This window comes from Poeciliopsis prolifica, unplaced genomic scaffold (assembly GCF_027474105.1).
Source record: "Poeciliopsis prolifica strain line A6 unplaced genomic scaffold, Auburn_PproV2 SCAFFOLD172, whole genome shotgun sequence".
In the NCBI taxonomy this organism is placed as follows: domain Eukaryota; kingdom Metazoa; phylum Chordata; class Actinopteri; order Cyprinodontiformes; family Poeciliidae; genus Poeciliopsis; species Poeciliopsis prolifica.
The window spans coordinates 74,320-92,635 of NW_026562547.1; the positions used below are offsets into that span (position 1 = coordinate 74,320).

Sequence of the window (18,316 nt, forward strand, 5' to 3'; positions counted from 1 at the left end):
ACACACCTCACAAACTGTGGTTTGTCTGTGAGGTAGTCATGAAGTAAGTGATTGTTGAGGCCTTCACCTGTGTCTTCTGGAATTTCTGACAAAGCAAATCAGGCTGAATTATGTTAAATGCATTGGAGAAATCAAAGAAAAATTGCCTCTCTGCAGCTTCTCTACCGTTATACATTACCCTATTGAGATAGTACCTTTCCCATGGCCAAAATGAAATAAATTAAAAATCAAACTCATCTGCTACCATCACTTTGAAGGCAGTTTGGACTCCAAATCCAAATTTTTAAATTCTTGGAAATGGCATCAGTGGTTTGGCTATAAATTGCAATTAATAGACATTCAATTCATCCAATCATCATCTATGCCCACTCCCACTATCCCTTCTTTCTTCCTGGATGGCCAAGCATGGCCATCCACCTGGGGGCTTTCTGCATGGAGTTTGCATGTTCTCCCTGTGCATACTGGGTTCTCTCTGGGTACTCTGGTTTCCTCCCACAGTTCAAATTTAAGGTTAATTGTGTCTGTCAGGCGAATTGGTCTCTCTAAATTCTCCCTAGCTATGTGTGTGTGTGATTGTTGGTCCTGTGTGTCTCTGTGTTAACCTGCGACAGACTGGCGACCTGCCCAGGTTGATCCCGCCTCTCGCCCGAAATATCTTCCTATTGAGGCACCAGCACCCCTCCTGACCCCACCAGGGTCAAGGGTGTTCAGAAAATGAATGGATAAATAAATATTTTAATGAATACATATTTTTAGATTTGTTTCAAAGTACAACTAGTCAAAAAAAACAAAACCAGAGAAAATAACAGTAATATATTTTATTAAACATTTTGTCAGTTTTTACATATTCTGTTATATTAGGATTTTTGTGCTTTACATGTATAGCTCATGCATTGTGCCTCACAGTTTGACTTTATCATGTCGCTGAAAAAACAATCATCAGCAAAGTTTTCTGACTCATCCACAAAGGTACAGCAGGTTCTGAGCAACAGAGATATTATTTCTGCTAATGAAGAACCGACGCACAGATAACCATCGTTCTCCCTTCACTTCACCCACTCCAGTGCACTTTGCTACAGTAGGGAACGCATCACCCTGCCAAGCACAATGCCATTAGAGTCATTGAGTTTGTGCAAATATCCAGCTTATGCCTACAGAAGAAAACAGGACTACAAAAAGAAAATAGTTAGAAACAAGAGGATAAAGGACTGAAATATATTAAATACAAATATCAAATAGGAATTAATTTAGAAATAAAATATGTCCTGCAAAGGCAAAGTAAAACATGCTCAAGGAAATACAAGATTGTTTCATTCCAACTTTTAATGTTTTAGGGGGTAAATCAGACTACATGAAAATCCACATCACATATAAAAAGTTTCACAAATTATTGTTAAAGACAGAAAACATTAATAAAAACAAGGAAGATGAGGATTCATGATGTAATGATCATTGCATCACTTTTGGTGAGTTTGTAAAATAAGTTAAACACAAAAACAGACATAAAATTTTTATAAATATTTTAATCAACAGAAATACTTTAAAATGTTTGGTCCATCCTAATAAAATTTCTACCCAAATGTTATCCTAAAACTGTGAAGGGACTTTTTAGGAGTAATAATTTAATTAAATAATAAGATAGCTCATTTGCCATCTTGTAACTTTTAGACATGTTGGCATCCTTTACCTCATCGCAGAGCCACTGCTCTGCTGTTTACCATGAAAGTGGCACAGAATGCTAACATAAAATGCTAATGAAGCTTTAGATATCAGTTTAATCAGTTAGTCTCTGTTCTGAAATCATAAAACATAATTTTCCAGTAACTACTATTATCATGCACATTGTGATGTTGCCTTGGTTTCTGAAGTAAATCACTGATGACTGCTTGGAAGGCTGAAAGAAAATATTTTGAACACCGTTTATGTATAATTATGGTTCTTATAGAGAACTCTACATTTCTGGCTGAGATTAGTCCTGTTAGGTTGAAGAGTCACAAAAACTGGAGGTCAAACCTCATGGATAACAAATGTTTGATTAGAGCATCTAGATGACGGTGAGCAGAAGACGTCTAAAATCCTCCCTGTTAACCCTCATGGCTCTTGTTCTAACTCCTTGAAAATCATTTAGAATTCCTCCTACATGTGTTCAACTTTCCATCAGGGCTGATCACTGGTTTTATGAAACCATTTTTTTAAGTCTGTGAAAATCACATCTGAGTGGACAACTAGATAAAAACTTAAATTTAATTGTTTTTTGTTTTTTTTTGTATATTTGAGTCAGTCTGGAGTCTGTCCACCACAAAGAAGACATATTTAGCATTAAATTTTAGTTTATAGCAAATAATAATCATATATGATTCATGTGATGTTGATTAGCCTAAAATAGATTCAGTCAATAAGACATCATCTTTCACTGTCATAATATTAAGGTTACAGGATTTCCACCTGCCTTGCACACAACTGGAACCAATCATCCACCATACACAAATAGTTTCTCTTTTTCTTATGTGAAACCCTGTATTTCTTTCCCCTGTTTTAGGGCAGTTAATATTACAAAACTATTTCTATTTGGTAAATGCTAAATCAGAGAGAGGCATTTTACTACTTTCTTCAAATTCATGGTTCCACTGTCCTGTTGTTCCCTTAAATGTGAAGCTGCATCCACTGAGGATGTGCAGTCAAATATGTCGCAGAACAGAGCTATATTCTGTTTCTGCAGACTGCATCTTATTTTCAACTTTCCCTCTGTTCTATTTTCCATTGAACATACTAATAATGACAAATGGAATAATTTAAGAGTTCAGTTTATAGAACATCAATAGGGAACATACTTCTCTACCTAAGATCCATGAGCAGCTCACACACAATTGCTGAAAGAGAACTGGTCCTGCTCTACAGGTTTCTTAACCCAGGCGCCGAGTCCGGCCTGGAGGAAGGCTCTGAACAGAGTCTGCTTGGCTGAGTTGTACTGCACTGCGGCCTGCTTAGCCTCATGGTAGCTCCTGGGCTGCAGTGTTTGAATGCGCAGGGTGGAGGACAGCTGTTAAGCACAGAAACAAAAGAGATGTTTTAAAGAAAAGTTCATAAAAGATTAATGATTTCACAGAGTCTGCTCTTGCATAAAAAGCACAACATCAGTGATGAATACAAAGTAGTTAAACAGGATAAGCCTTGTAATGTTCACTGGCTTTGCTAACACATGCTTCAGTTCAGGTGAGCTATTGTTACCCTGCAAGATAAAATGCATTGGGATCACCTCTGTATGTGATCTGCTCAGATGTATTGTTCTGTCACAATACATGCAGTGTTCTGTCTCCTAGGTCAGTATGTTACCTTGCTGTGCAAGTCAATCCAGCGGGTAAACAGAGCATGCTTGCAGAGTCTTGAGGGTCGGCCTAGGTCATCCTTCCCTGTGGTGGCGTTAATCACCTCCAAACCCTGGTCTCCGATGGTCCAGTTCACACTGAAGTTTGGGGCTTTTCCAGGCTGACGAGCCTCTGTGTTACTAATTCCTGGAGAAAATCAGGGTGTTGCTCATTCTGGTTCTTCATCAGACTATCTTTTGTACAGGTTAGATCTAAAAGCATTATAAAAAAGTTAACTGCACAGCTTACAAATTTGATTAGATTTGTTGATGATTTTCAAAGCAAGGCTCAAACTAGAAATGTTCCCTCAACTCATAAGTATTCTGATTTTTATGGAAACTAGAAATCAATCAGTATAGTGACAGGTATAAAACAGGTAATGATACAGTACAGTATCATCATTTCACACTAAAAATGTCTCCAGCAGTGAACAAAACCTTCTCCTTACTGTCTTGGTCCTGCTTGCTCATTGCACTTGCACTTTACATCATGACAGCAGATTTACATGGACAAGACTTCATGCCTGCTTAGTGTGAGTCGATTGATTCAGTATACTGGTTTTGTTTAGACAGAGCAATTTTATATGAATTTGAATGATACATTGAATTTGACTGCACAGTTTGATAAGTGGGATCATTTGGAATGTATGTATGATTGTATAGAAAGTTGGCACTATCAATAAAGTTAATTGATATTGAATTGTAATTGAGTTTCAGTGTGAGTTAATACTATGGCAACTAGTTGGTTATTTTTAAGTTTTCACAAATTGCCACTAAATTTACAGGAATCTGTAAGGAAGACCAGTCCTTGAGAAGAACTATCATCTTCTCCAACATATCTGAATTCCCTCATCAGCAGACCTTTAGCTCTACAGAGGACTGGAAAAGAGTCATTCATTTGCTTCTGGAGTGTTGGAGAAGGATTGCTTTAAAAAGTAGCAGAATAGTAGCTGCAGACATGGCCGCCTCTGGAGGACTGTGGGATGGTAAGTCTGACTCTGTTACCACTGAGTAGAGGCTTGTTCAGGCTGAAAGGTGGCAGTAGCGCCTCCATCTCAGTAAGTCTCTGGTACATGGCTCTGGACAGATGGTCCGCATGGTACAAGCTGCCCAGGATGATGCTGGAGAAGTAGATGGGCTGAGTGAAGTAGGTCATCAAAGAGCCTTGGAATCCAATCACATTCCACCTTTTTATGATCGCAAAAGACAAATACAGAAAAGAAGCTCAAGAAAAATTACAGATCTACAACACCCATTGAACATTCTTGCCATGAAAATGTATCTTAGAAATTCTGACAGGGTAAGGTAGTTGTAATAACATTTCTGCTGACTCATCAAAAAGCATAATCCGAGAACATGTTGCACAAAGTCTAGAGACACAATGAGTTCACTTTTCAACCTGTTGGGTTCGATCCCCAGGTAAGACACTTCACCTGCCTTACCTGTTGGTGTTCATAAGGGCTAGCTGTGTGATATAGCACAATCATGTGAAGCATCTTTTGGTGTCCTGAAAAGCACTATGTAAGACTGACATTATTTCATCATTTCAGAGTAAGAATGATTAATTCATCATCCCTACATGATGCATGCAATAACCTGGTCTACAAACGTTAGTGGCCAACCATTTTGGTTAAGAAAGTCTTATAGGTTTGAATACTTTCACAAGGCATACTACGCTAGAATTTGAACAAAAGGTGGGCAATTAAAATGCCACACAGAGGGTACTGACATCTAGGTACAGAGTCTGATGAATCCCAAGGTGTGAAAAAACTTTACAGCAAAAGTGAGTTAGTCAGTTGTCTGTGTGTGGGGGCCAGAAGACAGACCTGGCAATCTTGTCGCTGCAGGACATGGTGAGCAGCCTCTCACCCTGAAGAACCCCATCCCATGTCTGGATGATGCTACCAGAGCGCACCGGGATGGTTCCTTCACCAGACTCAATCTTCGTCCGCAGCTGCCCGCGGGCCTTCCTGTTAGGGTGTCTGTCGCTCTGGTCTGAGAGATTCAAAGAGAGAAACAAGGAAACTGGAGCAACAACCTCTGAGGAATGAGGAGAAAAGCTTTTGCTAAAGGCAGCTGAAGAAGCCGTCCTCACCGTCTGCAGCAGCTTCATGAGGTGAAAAGATGCGGGCATCGCCACAGGGCGAGGTACTGATGTACAGGTGGAACTGGACGTCTGTATTCAGTCTGAAACCTTGTTTGTTGTCACAGCAGGTGAAGAGAGATTTGTGATGATCCTCTTCATTAGGACTAAAGATTCAAATTCATACAACAGACAGGAAGTATAGCTTCAAACTGGTATCAGCTTATATGAAACTGAGTCAACACATAAGATGCAAGGCAAAGATCATAGCTCTCTTCTATTAATATTGGCCAGTGGGAATATTGGTCATAATTTCATTTTTTGCTTTTTCTTCAACTCAGCAGAAATCACCTGAGAAAGTGTTCCAGCTGGGAGTACAGAAACCTGATGAGAGAGCGCCGAGCTATAATTTCAGCATGGCAGTCATTCAGGGAGAGTCCTCTGTCACTCATGTATTCACCATTGATGCACTTTGTCCCTGTGGATACACAGATAACCTGTGCCTCCTTCACATCTGAACCTGGGTGGGGAAAATCAAAATCTCAGATAACATCGGTTTGTACAAAAGCTCAAACCATTGTTTATCTTTTACATTTTCTTTATTCTTGACAGAGTGCCTGATGAAGGACAGAGTACTTTAACAAGGAACACAGATTTAATCAAACTGGGTTGACTGTATGTGGAGAAAATGAAAATACCTGTTGTCATGACAACACCTGCCAAGACTTTCCTTCGAGCATGTGGAGACTTGAAGTTATCAGTTAGTTCACTGAACTTTTGGACAACCAAACGAGAGACGGCGTCGGCCAGAACCTAAAGCAACACAAGACACAAAGCTCTGAAAGAAAGAACTCGCATCTCATTACAACTAATGTCCATTATGAAGCAGCAGTAGACAACAAGCTGGACGAGGTAAAAAGCTATGGCAGTTCTTCTGCACTTTATTTGAATGGAAAGTTTTTTTGCTGGTGTAAATGACAGGCAGGTTCTCCACTCGAAACGCTTTGAGAGCTGCAGCTTGATGAACAACAGTGTGTGAACAGCACTCAGCCATGACAGAGATACTAATTAAGATAACAGCTTCATTATCAGTGTGCAGGGATTACAGGTATGGATCAGTTTATGTGTAAATAGATTCTCAGTGAATTGAACTCGTCTTTCCTGAAGTCACCTTTAATCATGTTTTGTCAAACTGGTCACAACAAAAGCTTTTTTACAATAAAACTATCATCAGTTGAAGGTATCTCTTCATGATTGTAATAATAATTAGTAATTCCATACATTCCCATACACAAATTTCCAGTTTTCCTTCAGTTTCATAAAAATCCATGGATGTTTCTACAGGAGGTGGAGTTTATATGAAACCTGACAGAAAACCAGGAAGGAAACACACAACTTTTCATTTCTCATATGCAAATATTTTTAGGTGTATTTTCTTTTTCAATGCTCATCTCCTGGAAATAAACTTCTATAGTTTGCCACAACGTCTATGAATCAATTAAAACTGACAGAAAGTGCTGATATGGATGAATAGCTTATATTAATAATTAATCACTGCAGAAAGACTAGAAAAAAGTTCTTAAAGAGAAATCAGCATCAGTTCAATTTGCTGTTGGCAAATCAGACTTTGGCTAAATTAAGGGGATATTGACATAATAATTGAAATATTAACTTCATTAACAAATTAAAGAAAAAAATTATAGTTATTTTACAATTTTATAAAACATAAAATGATTTAAAACATAAATGTTTCCAAAGTGTTAAGTTGTTTATAGTAGGTAACTAGATTTTCTTTATTGATAAATGTCAATGATGAGGCACAGACTTTAATTTTGCATTCATTTTTTTAGAATACAGTTTGTGGATGAAGAGGATGCTATTTAAATAAAGTTTTCTTACTTTAATTCTATGTATTTAAATCATATATGTGATCAGAAACAAGATACCAAGCAGCTGAAGGTGCTGATGCAGCAGCACAGAGCTAGAAGTGAAAATCAGTTTGTAATAACTCACTATGGACATTCAATGGACATTCAATCTGCAGATTTCTCATTGAAACCACTTTTATGCTACATTAGACAGTTTTAGTTAGCTTAATTACAGCTCTGACTAGTTGGTCTTGCAGCAAATGGTTGTTTTTAAAGTCTGTTAACAATTAATTGATTACTACGTTAGTTGACAATTATTTCAATAATTGATTCCCCATGATAAATTCTTTCATCCCTGGTTTATAGTAACCGACAGTAAAACAAAGTAAAATCCTGCTCACCTGTGGTTGATGAAGCTGCAATCCCTCTTTGGGTCTGGGTTGCCGGGACGATACCCGGTCCGGCTCAATATGAAAGAGTGCAGACAGGGCAGCCTGGGCGGCTCGAGCTTTGGCCAGCCTCTTGTTCCGCCCAGAACCCTGGAAGTTCTGAGCGTCCACCGTCACTGACATGACAAAGTTTTTGGCGTGGCTCTCCCCGCTCTCAGACACAGTATTAAATTTGAGTCCTGGCCTCATTTCATTAAGAATCATTACAGGGTTCTTGCCACTTGTCAAGGAAGTGAAGCCAAATGAATTATGGGTTAGGGGAGACTGAACAATGTTTGACGTAGGAGGAGAGAGAAATGGGTTTTCTATTCCCAGAGTTGTGAACGATCTCCTGCTGCTGGGGGCCAGGTATAAAGGGTCACCTAAAGCTCTGGATGTCTCAAAGGCATTGAAGAGCTCATCAGGAAAGTCCCCCTGGTCTGAGGTGAAGTCTGTGTGAACAGCCAGAGTGCGACCCATGGCCATGTGGGCTTCAGACGCGTTAGGGAACTGGACAAAGGAACGCAGAGCCTTCTCCGCAGCGCTTAGCTTGGCCTTCTTTTTGGTCTGACCTGAGCCATCAAATACCTGCCCATTGACCTCCACAGTCATCACAAACACAGGCGCATGGACTGGGCCAGACTGAGAAAGCAGCTTGTATTGAAGTCCAGGCTTTATTTCATTCAGCTGCATGAGGGCATTCTTGGGCACAATGGGTCCTGAGACCTTTTTACGCTTTTTCGGCCAGTACTTGCAGGCTGTGCGGCCATTGTTACCCTCCGCTAAGGGACGTTTCCTACCTCTGCCCGTCCTTCCACTGCGGAGCTGAACAGCAACAGATGCAACCCCTTCTTTTGAGAAGAGGTTGTCCAAGTTGTGATTTTCCTTAACATCTGTGCTGCATGAACCTGCGGTGCCCAGAAAGAGTAACTTACAATGCCTTCGTTGCAGGATCTTGTAAATGTAAAATTTAGAGTCCGTTATTATCTCTGTGCAACTGAGTTCAGTGATGTGTGTTCCAGAAGTTTTAGGAAACATGAAAGTCTGACTTCATATTTAGAATTAAATTTACAACTGAAGTGTAACAGTATTTTCTTAATTTATGACTGATAAAACTTACAACCAGCAAGTTATTCTTTAAGACAAAAATAATGCTGCCTCTATCTCATTTGCACCTAAACTGTAAAGTTCATATCAACATTAAAGCTCCAAACTCCAATTGAATTGTTTCTTCTTTCTTAAGACATTCATGGCATTTAGGAACACATATCACCAGACCCTGTTAACAAAGTCCTTGGAATGCTACATAAATTTCCATTTATAACATCCTCTAGCAAAAGCTTGATAGGTTACTGCTTTTGGTGCTTGTCAGGAAAAATTCAGGATAAAACTAAATGTATCAACTCTGTAACATTTAAACATTATCAATCCTCATGGATAAATTCCAAGATTTGTTTGGAATGAAACTAAATTATTTAACAGTTTTTTTCTGTTTCTTAGCAGAAGAAGCCTCTGTGTTCTGGAAATCCTCGTCACTTCAGCAACAACAGATCAGTTCATCAGTCAACATCCACTGGATGGAGTCATCAGGGATCAGAGTTCAAATTTTAACTGTATAAAAACCTTTCACATTAAACAATTACACATTGCACAACATTAAAATTGTTATAGCAAATAATTACAATGCAATCTAGATTTTAAAAATATCCTTCAGTTTAATTCAAGCTTCATCTTGAGAAAAGTAATGATTTGACATTATAAATTTGTTGTCCAGGAAGGAAACAATCATCAAGTTATTCTGTTCAAACTGTTTAACCTGAAAGTGGAAAAAAGTCACATCTTCTGAAACTGCTGCCCTTTTATTTCCACTACTAAAGGTTAATGTCCTGTTTTGACCCGTTGGGTCCAGATTGATCAAATGGGACTGAGACCAGTTTCTAACCAAAACTCATTACCAGTTCAGCTTCATGTAATCCAATAAGAACTCTAAATTACAGGAGTGGAGGAACTGAACAAGACAAAGTTTGGGTTTTAGCAGCAAAATGGACAGCATGCAAAGACAATGATAAAGACAGCAGGGCTGGATGGAACTGAACGACAAAAAGGGCAAAGCCCTAAGCAACAAGAGGGGGAGGGGAAGTCATTCCTCTTAGATAAACAGCTGGATAGCTCAGCAAGAAAACTGTGAAATTATTGTGAAACAATATGTTAATATTGTCAAACCATGTTTAACAATATGATTCACATTGAGTGAAACCTGTACAAACTGCTGCATTGAGCCCTTCAATAACCTTGAGCTCCTCCACTGTCAGCCATAATCCACATGTTCCTCCAACAGGGATGGGATTATTACTACCCAGCACTAATAACCAGTGTAAGGAGGCTGCTTGTGTTAGTGTTGAACCAAATAAGCTGTTGGCTCAGCAACACCACAGAGGAGAATAACTGCACTATCAGTCTTACACTGAAAGCAATCATCTTTCACTTACATTTCCCTGACTGTCTCAGTCTGTTGCACTGGGTTGAGCTGGATTATATGTCAGATTAAACATCTTCCTTCTGTTAACGGACCTCAAAATTCACATTGTGTCAGGTGAAAATATGGGAACGTGATCACCAGTTGGAACTATCATGAGTGTTATCTACGGTAGAATGGACATTAGCCCCAATGAATGCTGATTAAATCCCCTACATGTTCCAAAATAAGTCATTGTTCATCACAGCTTGTATTTTATTTTTGTACTAAATATGGAGGTTAGATTGTAACATAACAATAGTCTGAAACCATACATAATTGAAATCTATTTCTTTCCCCTGAAACAATTTCAATGGTACATTTTGTGATGATATTCTGCTAAGAATCTTTGCAAGCTAACAGAGAGTTAGCATGCAAAGAGTCCCTTTAATTCCCCAATAAATCAGAACTTGACTTAAAGATATCAGATGTAAAATGGACTCACTCATGCTTTGTGTTTCCATCCGCTCTGTGACGGGCTCCCTCTGCTGGGTTCGGATTGGCCGGTTCCCTGATCCACCTGCAGGAAACACAAACTTCAGTCAGCTTTCTTTGGATTCTCTCGTTTCTCATGTTGCCAACTACAACTTGATGCCTCTTTTAATGTTGTAATATTCGAGACCAGTCTCAATCTTGTGTTGGTCTCAGTCATTGAGGACTCAGGATTTTACTCGGTCAAAACCACAACTGTAAAAATGTCACTAGATTGTCCAGCTTATTTGGTAACATCCTGGTTTTCACTGGATAGAGTAACTTGACTTGGTAATTAGTGTTTCTGTCCCCCTATAAAGCGTCATCGGCCCTTTAACTCTCTCTAGGACATGCAGTACTCATCTCAGAGTGAGGAGACTAAATTTACTTACAAAAATCATAAGAAAACATCAGCAGCGCTTCGCTTTCAGAGACGGTGGGACTACATTCAACTTTTAGTGTGATTTTGTAATGAAGCTCAATGAATGGTAAGCTCTGTGAAGTGATGTTAGCAAAGTTAGCTACAGGGACCGATATGTTTCAATTGTGATGATAATGCTGTCACTGTGTTTGCTGTGCGAAGGTGTTGACTGGTGTGTCGCACTGACGTGTCACACTTGTGCTACGACGTGACTAAAGTCTGCAATATAGAGATGCCTGCATGTATCGGATCCGGTCATTTATGAACGATCCGATTCTCCTATCATTCTGAGAACAATAGGACCGAAGCCTCACTGAGAACCGTTCTTAGTTTTTGCAATGCACAATGCATTGTTTTAATCATTCGATTTTATATATTTATTTAATCATCAAATAAATAAAATACAAGAACTAAGATGAGCCACAGCGCAGCACATTGCTCTGTGATTATTTTTGGCACCTGGGTTCATGCAGACAGACAGAGGGACAACAACAATGGTTACTTCTTGCTTGGTGCTCATTGGTCAGTGTTCATAGTTTACCTTTAGTGCATTGTTATGTTTAATGGAGCAGACAGTGGTGGGCCATATGAGCAACCTCCCAGGGCGTGATATTGTCAGGGGCAACATGAGACCTCTGCAGATTGTGGCACAGAGATGGTAGCAAAGCAGAATAAAGAAAAGTTTGAATTGGTCATTTTAATTTACTTCAGCTCTAAGCATTTAATATCTGGGTCCTTTTATGGGAATGTGAATCTTTCAGATCAATTTAAGAAGCAACTTTGGTCATATTTCACATTTTATTGTGTCAGGTAGCGCGGCGCTCTGGTCTTGGTCTTTAATCGGTCTCAAGGCGGTCTGGTCTAGGGTGAGGTGGTCTTGACTACAACACTGGTATCTTTGTCTTTAAAGTCATATTTTCACCAAATATTACTTCATTTTATCAGTCACAAACATTGACAAAGTACCCTTCATATTCATAACAGGTGTTGCTATGTTTATCACGGCATCAGTCTCACACATACCCCTTCAAATAAAGTCTTACACACTTTTCTAAATCCAATCATAATATCTATGGTTTGACATTTAATTACAATGTAAATAAAACAAATGTTTGAAATGTGACATTTAAGTAATGAAGAAAAATATTGCAAAGAAACATATTTCTGTAAAGCTGAGTTAATTCTCCTTGATTACTGCCTGACCTTTTCAGCTGAAACGGGACAAAAAGAAAGCTGATTAACCTGCAGTTCACAGGAAGCTTCTGTTTAAAATGCACTTAACTTTTCACAGGCTTTTTAGATTTGGATGGAAATGTGACATTTACTGCAGATTTTAGGGAAACCAGAATGAAAGATTCAGCAAAAGACAGAAAACATTTATTACAACTTCCTAAGCTAAAATACTTACTGACAGTTGGAAACATCACAATCTATCAAATGCAGACAGACTGCAACAGACTCAGTTTCAGGGCGGTTTGGCCAGTGTGGCAGGCTGTCAAGCTTGATGAACAAGCCCACTCAGGTATTTCAAGTGGTTGAAAGCTTGAAACATTTGACCCAAATCCTGCAGCTTACAAGGCAATTCTACAAATGACTAAGAAAGCAGGTGAAAACTGCGGCAGCAGTCCAAAAACAGGAATGTTAGATTAATTTTCTCCAATTTAGGTTGAGCTGATATATTTCAATGACTTCTGAGTTTCTTTGCTTGTTTAGACTCAGAACACAATCCTCCAAACTTCTGCTCTGTGAAATCTTTATGACAGCTTTAATTTGTTGTGTGACTCTGGAAGTGGCTGCAGGGCCAGAGTCATTTTCAGGTACTAATGACACTTAAAGCCATGCAGTCACTTTGGCCCCAAACCAGAACCCCCACCTACAGGTATTAGTGCTGCTGACAGCAACTGAGTTAAAACGCTGTAGTGGACTCTTTACAGCGCTGAGGAGGACTGAGCAACTTTTTGACAAGCAGATTACCTTTAGAAGATGCAGACAGAGAACACTTTGATGGACTATGAAGGTATGAACATGTGCTCCAGCAAACCCTCAATATCAGCTGGAGTTAAGAATCACTGCCAACCACAAAAACCTAAAGTCTTGGTTGATTTGAGACTCTGCCTAAAAATGCATATAAGTGCCAATTTTAACAGTTCAAACCCCAAATATACCTTAACATGCACAATAGATTCATTAATAGGAAGTGCAGAATATCTGAAGTTTTCCTTATTGCTGTGTTTGGGGTTCAGCCAGTTAGGAAAACAAATGACACTCCTGGGTTTACTGCTTCGCACTCAGCAGCCAGTGAGCTGTGCTTTGGTATTTACGCTTCCCAAGCTATATTTTATAGATATGCTCTATGACAAAAATCCAATACAAGGGGGATTTTGAACAAATCTTGTTGAGTCACGTTTCATAGAAAAACCTGAAAATACTGAAGAGCAAAAAGTTATAAAAAAAAGTTTACAATAATTCTTAAAAAGATGTTTCCTTCTTCATAAAACATAAATTATTAAGGAGTTTGCAAGTATATGCATTTTTGGATTGTGTCTTGTGAATTATCACTGCACATCTCCGTTGTTATAGCGACGGACGCACAGAGTCAGAAGAGTTGCTGGACTCCCATCCAGCACAGTTTCATCACAGCCTTCAAAGCTGCAGCATGTGTTGCTGGTTAAGGAGCAGATTGACAGAGAAAGTTCGCCTGTAAAATCTCAATCTGTGTGATAACAAGTTGACGAAGGGGAATCATATAGTGGAATACTAACAATCCAAAAAGGTGCAGGCGTGCCGCTCGCCTTCACCTCAGCTTTTTAATAAAGATGGAGAAGTTTCTAGGAGTGATTTCAGATTCCTGCTGCCATCCACTGACCCATCTCTTCCCTGTTCTCCCTGCATCACTGAGCACAGATGTTATCTCTGCTCTCCCGGGCCGAGACACGGCCAGGCCGGGTCCACTCCTGTTCCCCTGCAGCTTGTGATGGACTGATGTTGAATTTCACACTCCGAGGCTTTGGCTCTAAGGCCAGCAGTAGCTGGTGGAAGGGCAGGAAAAGCTGTTTACTGAAGCCTAACAAGCAGGGAATATCAGAACAGTCAAAAGATTTCAGAAGGGCACTTTTTTTCCAGAAGAAAAATTTCAGGTACCAATCAGATTAATGTTTGTTTTAACAAATGATTGAAATGAAAAGTGGCTCTGAGATTTAACAGGCATTCTGATGGGCTGTCATGGAGGAAGTCTAACAGACCTGTTGATTAAAGCCAGAGTTTGATGACAGAGCTGAGCAGCAGGGTGGAGGAAGGGAGGAGTGAGGACGATATCAGTTCCTGCACATCACCTGTGTGCGAGACAGATCAAGTTTTGGGCCGACAAGCACATCTCATGGAAGCGGCATGGCATGCACGCCTCACAGAGCACATCGGCTTAGAGCTCGTCTGAAAATCACTTTTGCTCCCAGTAGATTAAACTCACACTTCAGTTCATCTCCCAACACCTCGCTTAGCAGGGACATGAAAATAATGGGCTTTATACTCTCCCCGCATGCAAAGTATGGCTGAGTATGTTTTTCTTTTTTCATACGATGTTGCTGTTTACCACACTGCATGAATTATCATTAGACTAATAAAGGGAAGAGGAAGCACGATACATCTGCTGCCTTGGCTTTTGGTACAGCAGCTACAATTGGAATAAATGTGGGGATTAAGTAAACGTGAGCATTTGCTCCCAGTGGATAGTAGTTGTTGCTTGTAATCTCACTCAAAGCCAATGAATATGAATGAAGAGGAAGCAGCTGATGATGCTGTACGATTCTGTATCCTAGAAGTTCAACAGCTTCCAGTAGAAACATCCATGTTTGACAATGACTGATGTTTCTGTCTTAGTTAAGAACACATTCAGAACAACATCTGGAATAAATTCCCAGATTCCTTATGATGGCTGAAGTGGAAGGACAAGTAGAACTAACCCTGGATCTGCTATCTACAACGTTCCATTCATATCTGGATACAGATCAAAAGGGAACTTGGGGCTAAGTGCCTTGCTCATCAACATGTGCCAGGAAGAAGCTAAGTTTAAACCACCAACTTTGAGATTGCAGAATCACTACTCTATAAATGCAGCACATTTCTGGACGAAAACCTGCAAGACCCTGTAAACCTGAGATGGAGGTTTACAGCAGAACTGCAGCAAACTATCGCCACGAAAGGAAACAAGAGTCTAAAGAAACAGACAGAAACTGGTCAAACTGCAGCTGTGGATCAAACATCAAACATTTCTTTCTGCCTGACTTTAGAAGAAAGACAGAAACATCTCATCCTCAGATCCATCCTGACTTTGTGCTCAATGGTTCAACTAGAGCAGCAGCACTCATTAAACATGAGCAATGACAGATATATTCCTCTGAACAAGACACACCTTAATAAATGATGACTAAAAGACACTGGCTTTGCTACAGCGCAGCACAAATACAACTGAAACTCCTATGAAGTGAAGAGCATCTTCTAAACTCATGCAGACAGCATGAAACTGGAGCAGCAGGTAGACTCCTACCTTTACGCTCTGAGCGTTTCTTCCTCCTCCTCCTGAACCGCCGGCGGATCAGGCAGCAGTGTGCAGCCACATCTGGCAGCAGAGCCATGGCTGATCCGTCCCCTGCAGGCTCTGGAAGACTGTCGACAACTTTGGACCGAACAGGGAGGAGGAGCAGAAGACTGCTGTGGTAAACGGCTGTCAGATGAATGGGCTGCGATATCTCTCCACCTCCTTCCTCCGCCTGCCACACTGACTCTTCTTAACCCACACATGGATCAAAGGTTGCTGCTAACAGTACTAGTGACCTGTGGATTAGCTCCCCTCCACCTTCTTTCATTTCATTTTCTCCTTATCGCCGATTTGTTTTGCTCCAGTTGAGATCAACATTTTGATGTAACCTGATGACATTTTGTCCCTTTTCACAGAACAGCACAAAGTAGAGCATCATTGTTACCTGGAGGGATGAAGATTAATGTGTTGGGATTTTTATTTACTGCTTAAAACCAGAGAACATTCCAAGCAAATGAAACAGATCCAATTTCTAAAACAGATGAAAAGGAAAACCTGAGATAAAGCTTTATATATGAAGATATCTAACAGACATGAGAAGGAAAATTAAACATGAGATAAGAGGATGAATGATATAGCCTGCAGTGGATTATAGCTAAAATACTGAAGGGTTATGTCAACATAATGTAAGATTCAACATCCGTCTGCAGCTTACAGGCCCAGCTGGCTGAACTAAACCACCATGTTCAAACGTGTTTGTTTGGGAGGATAATAGAGCATCAATTCATAATAACTGTCTCAAGACATGTTACAAATAAAACAATATCCAACTTATGTAGTGCATTCAAAAAAAGACTAAGGCTTAAAAGTACAGTCACATTAAAAAAATTTAAATATGCATTCTAATGAGACTGATTTATCAAAATAAATTATTTATTTTACTAAAGCCTTGAATTTTATTTTTGTTCTGAAAGACATCGGAGTAGAAATAATCTAGATCACATTTCACTTTGACAGTGAACTGAATTACTGAATTACTTCAAAAAGGTCTTATTTTGTTATACATGTATTGATCCAAGTCATCACTGCACCATTAGCTTCCATTGTGTCATTGACTTTCCTCATATTTCCTCAGAGAGAACAAGGTTCTGTTTTAACAGGAAGAAACATCAAGCAGAAGCAGATCTTATGTTGAAGAAAAGTTCAAGCAGTGAGTCTACGGCTGCTCTAAACCACAACTACTGTCTGGTCCAAATGTTAAAAAAGAAAATTGAAAGTCACGCAGATTTTTATATTTTCCACAGTAAGGCAAATTTACTGAACTTATTTAAAATTGTCTAACAGTTTTTTTAAACCAGTAAATCCAATCTCTTTAACATAGGCCTCACGCAATGAAGCTCCCTTACATTTAAAGCACCAGTTTCAAAATAAATCTAGCTGTGAACTTTAAAAGTTATCAATAAATTATTACATTTTCATAGAGCTTGTTCAGCAAAAAACTGTTTTCATGTGGGATCAATCTGACCCAGTAACCCACCAGACAGCATACTTTAAAATGAGAAGCTACAAAAACAGCTGGTAAAATAAGCATTAAACATCTTTTATCTCTGCTTAAATATTTCTAATGTTTAAGCAGAGATTCAGATTGAATTTACCAGTCGAATAAATCTGCACAAAAAATAGTTAGGCTAGCCTACAAATAAAGTTATGGATAAAAATATTAAAAAACTGATTTTAAGTTTGATGAACCTTATTCAATATTTAAGACAAAAGATTATTTGTGTAATGAACTTTAAGATTCTCTTGTACAGAGAAACCAATCGGTCCAGACCTAAAATGACCAGATCTGTGTGAAAAGCTAAAAACTGAGATTAATATTTATTCTCCAAACAATCTCACTGAGAACAATTGGCCAAAACTTTAGTCTATAGATGCTCAAAACTTGTAGACAAACCCCAGAGAGCTGCAGCTGGAATTGCAGAAAAATGTGCTTCCACAAAGCATTGAATCAGGCTGGCTAAATAAAAATGCATGCCACACCATTCAGGGGTTTTTTCCACAAAATCCTTGCAAACCATTGAAGTTCATGTTTGTTTAAAGTTGAAAACGTCAGAGAGCAGCCTCCTGCTGTCACACTTCCAGTATAACTGGACAAATTGCGCCACCTACTGTTCACTTCAACAAGTCCCAACTCTGAACTGAAATCAGTTTCTGCAGATTTACTGAGTTTGATGAATTTCTGTACTTACTGTAAATGCTGATGCTGCTCCTCTGATTAAAATACCTTTATTAGGACCTTTGATATGTTTTTTTTTCCATCCATCAAAAATCCTACTTTATTAATAATGCATTATTGTTCCATTGTTCCACATAACAAGCCGTTTGTTACTCTGTGACTTTTGATTTGACAGGATTTGTCTGACCTCAGTGGTAAAGTTTGGTGGAGGGAGGACCACCATGGGAGCATGTCCTTCACTCTGTTTGTTCCACTGAAAGCAACTCTTAGTTATCCTATCATACCAAAATATTTTGAACAGTTTCATTATCCAACCTTGTTGGAACAGTTTGGAGATGATCTTTTCCTGTTTCAACATAACTGACCATCAGTCCACAAATAAATAGATCAGCCAGG

At 39.2% G+C, this 18,316-nt stretch overlaps 1 protein-coding gene across 1 annotated transcript; it reads right to left on the reverse strand.

Moving 5' to 3' along the window:
• Nucleotides 1–838: 838 nt before the first annotated feature.
• LOC129356465 (double-stranded RNA-specific editase 1-like) lies at nt 839–15,781 on the reverse strand. The gene is made up of 10 exons (XM_055026049.1): nt 15,694–15,781; nt 10,704–10,778; nt 7,717–8,651; nt 6,146–6,260; nt 5,799–5,967; nt 5,460–5,614; nt 5,191–5,359; nt 4,370–4,551; nt 3,334–3,512; nt 839–3,040 (listed from the first exon to the last, which is right to left on the reverse strand). Exons 1-10 carry the CDS (start codon nt 15,779–15,781, stop codon nt 2,858–2,860), a joined length of 2,250 nt encoding a protein of 749 aa, XP_054882024.1. The 3' UTR covers nt 839–2,857.
• Nucleotides 15,782–18,316: the final 2,535 nt, after the last annotated feature.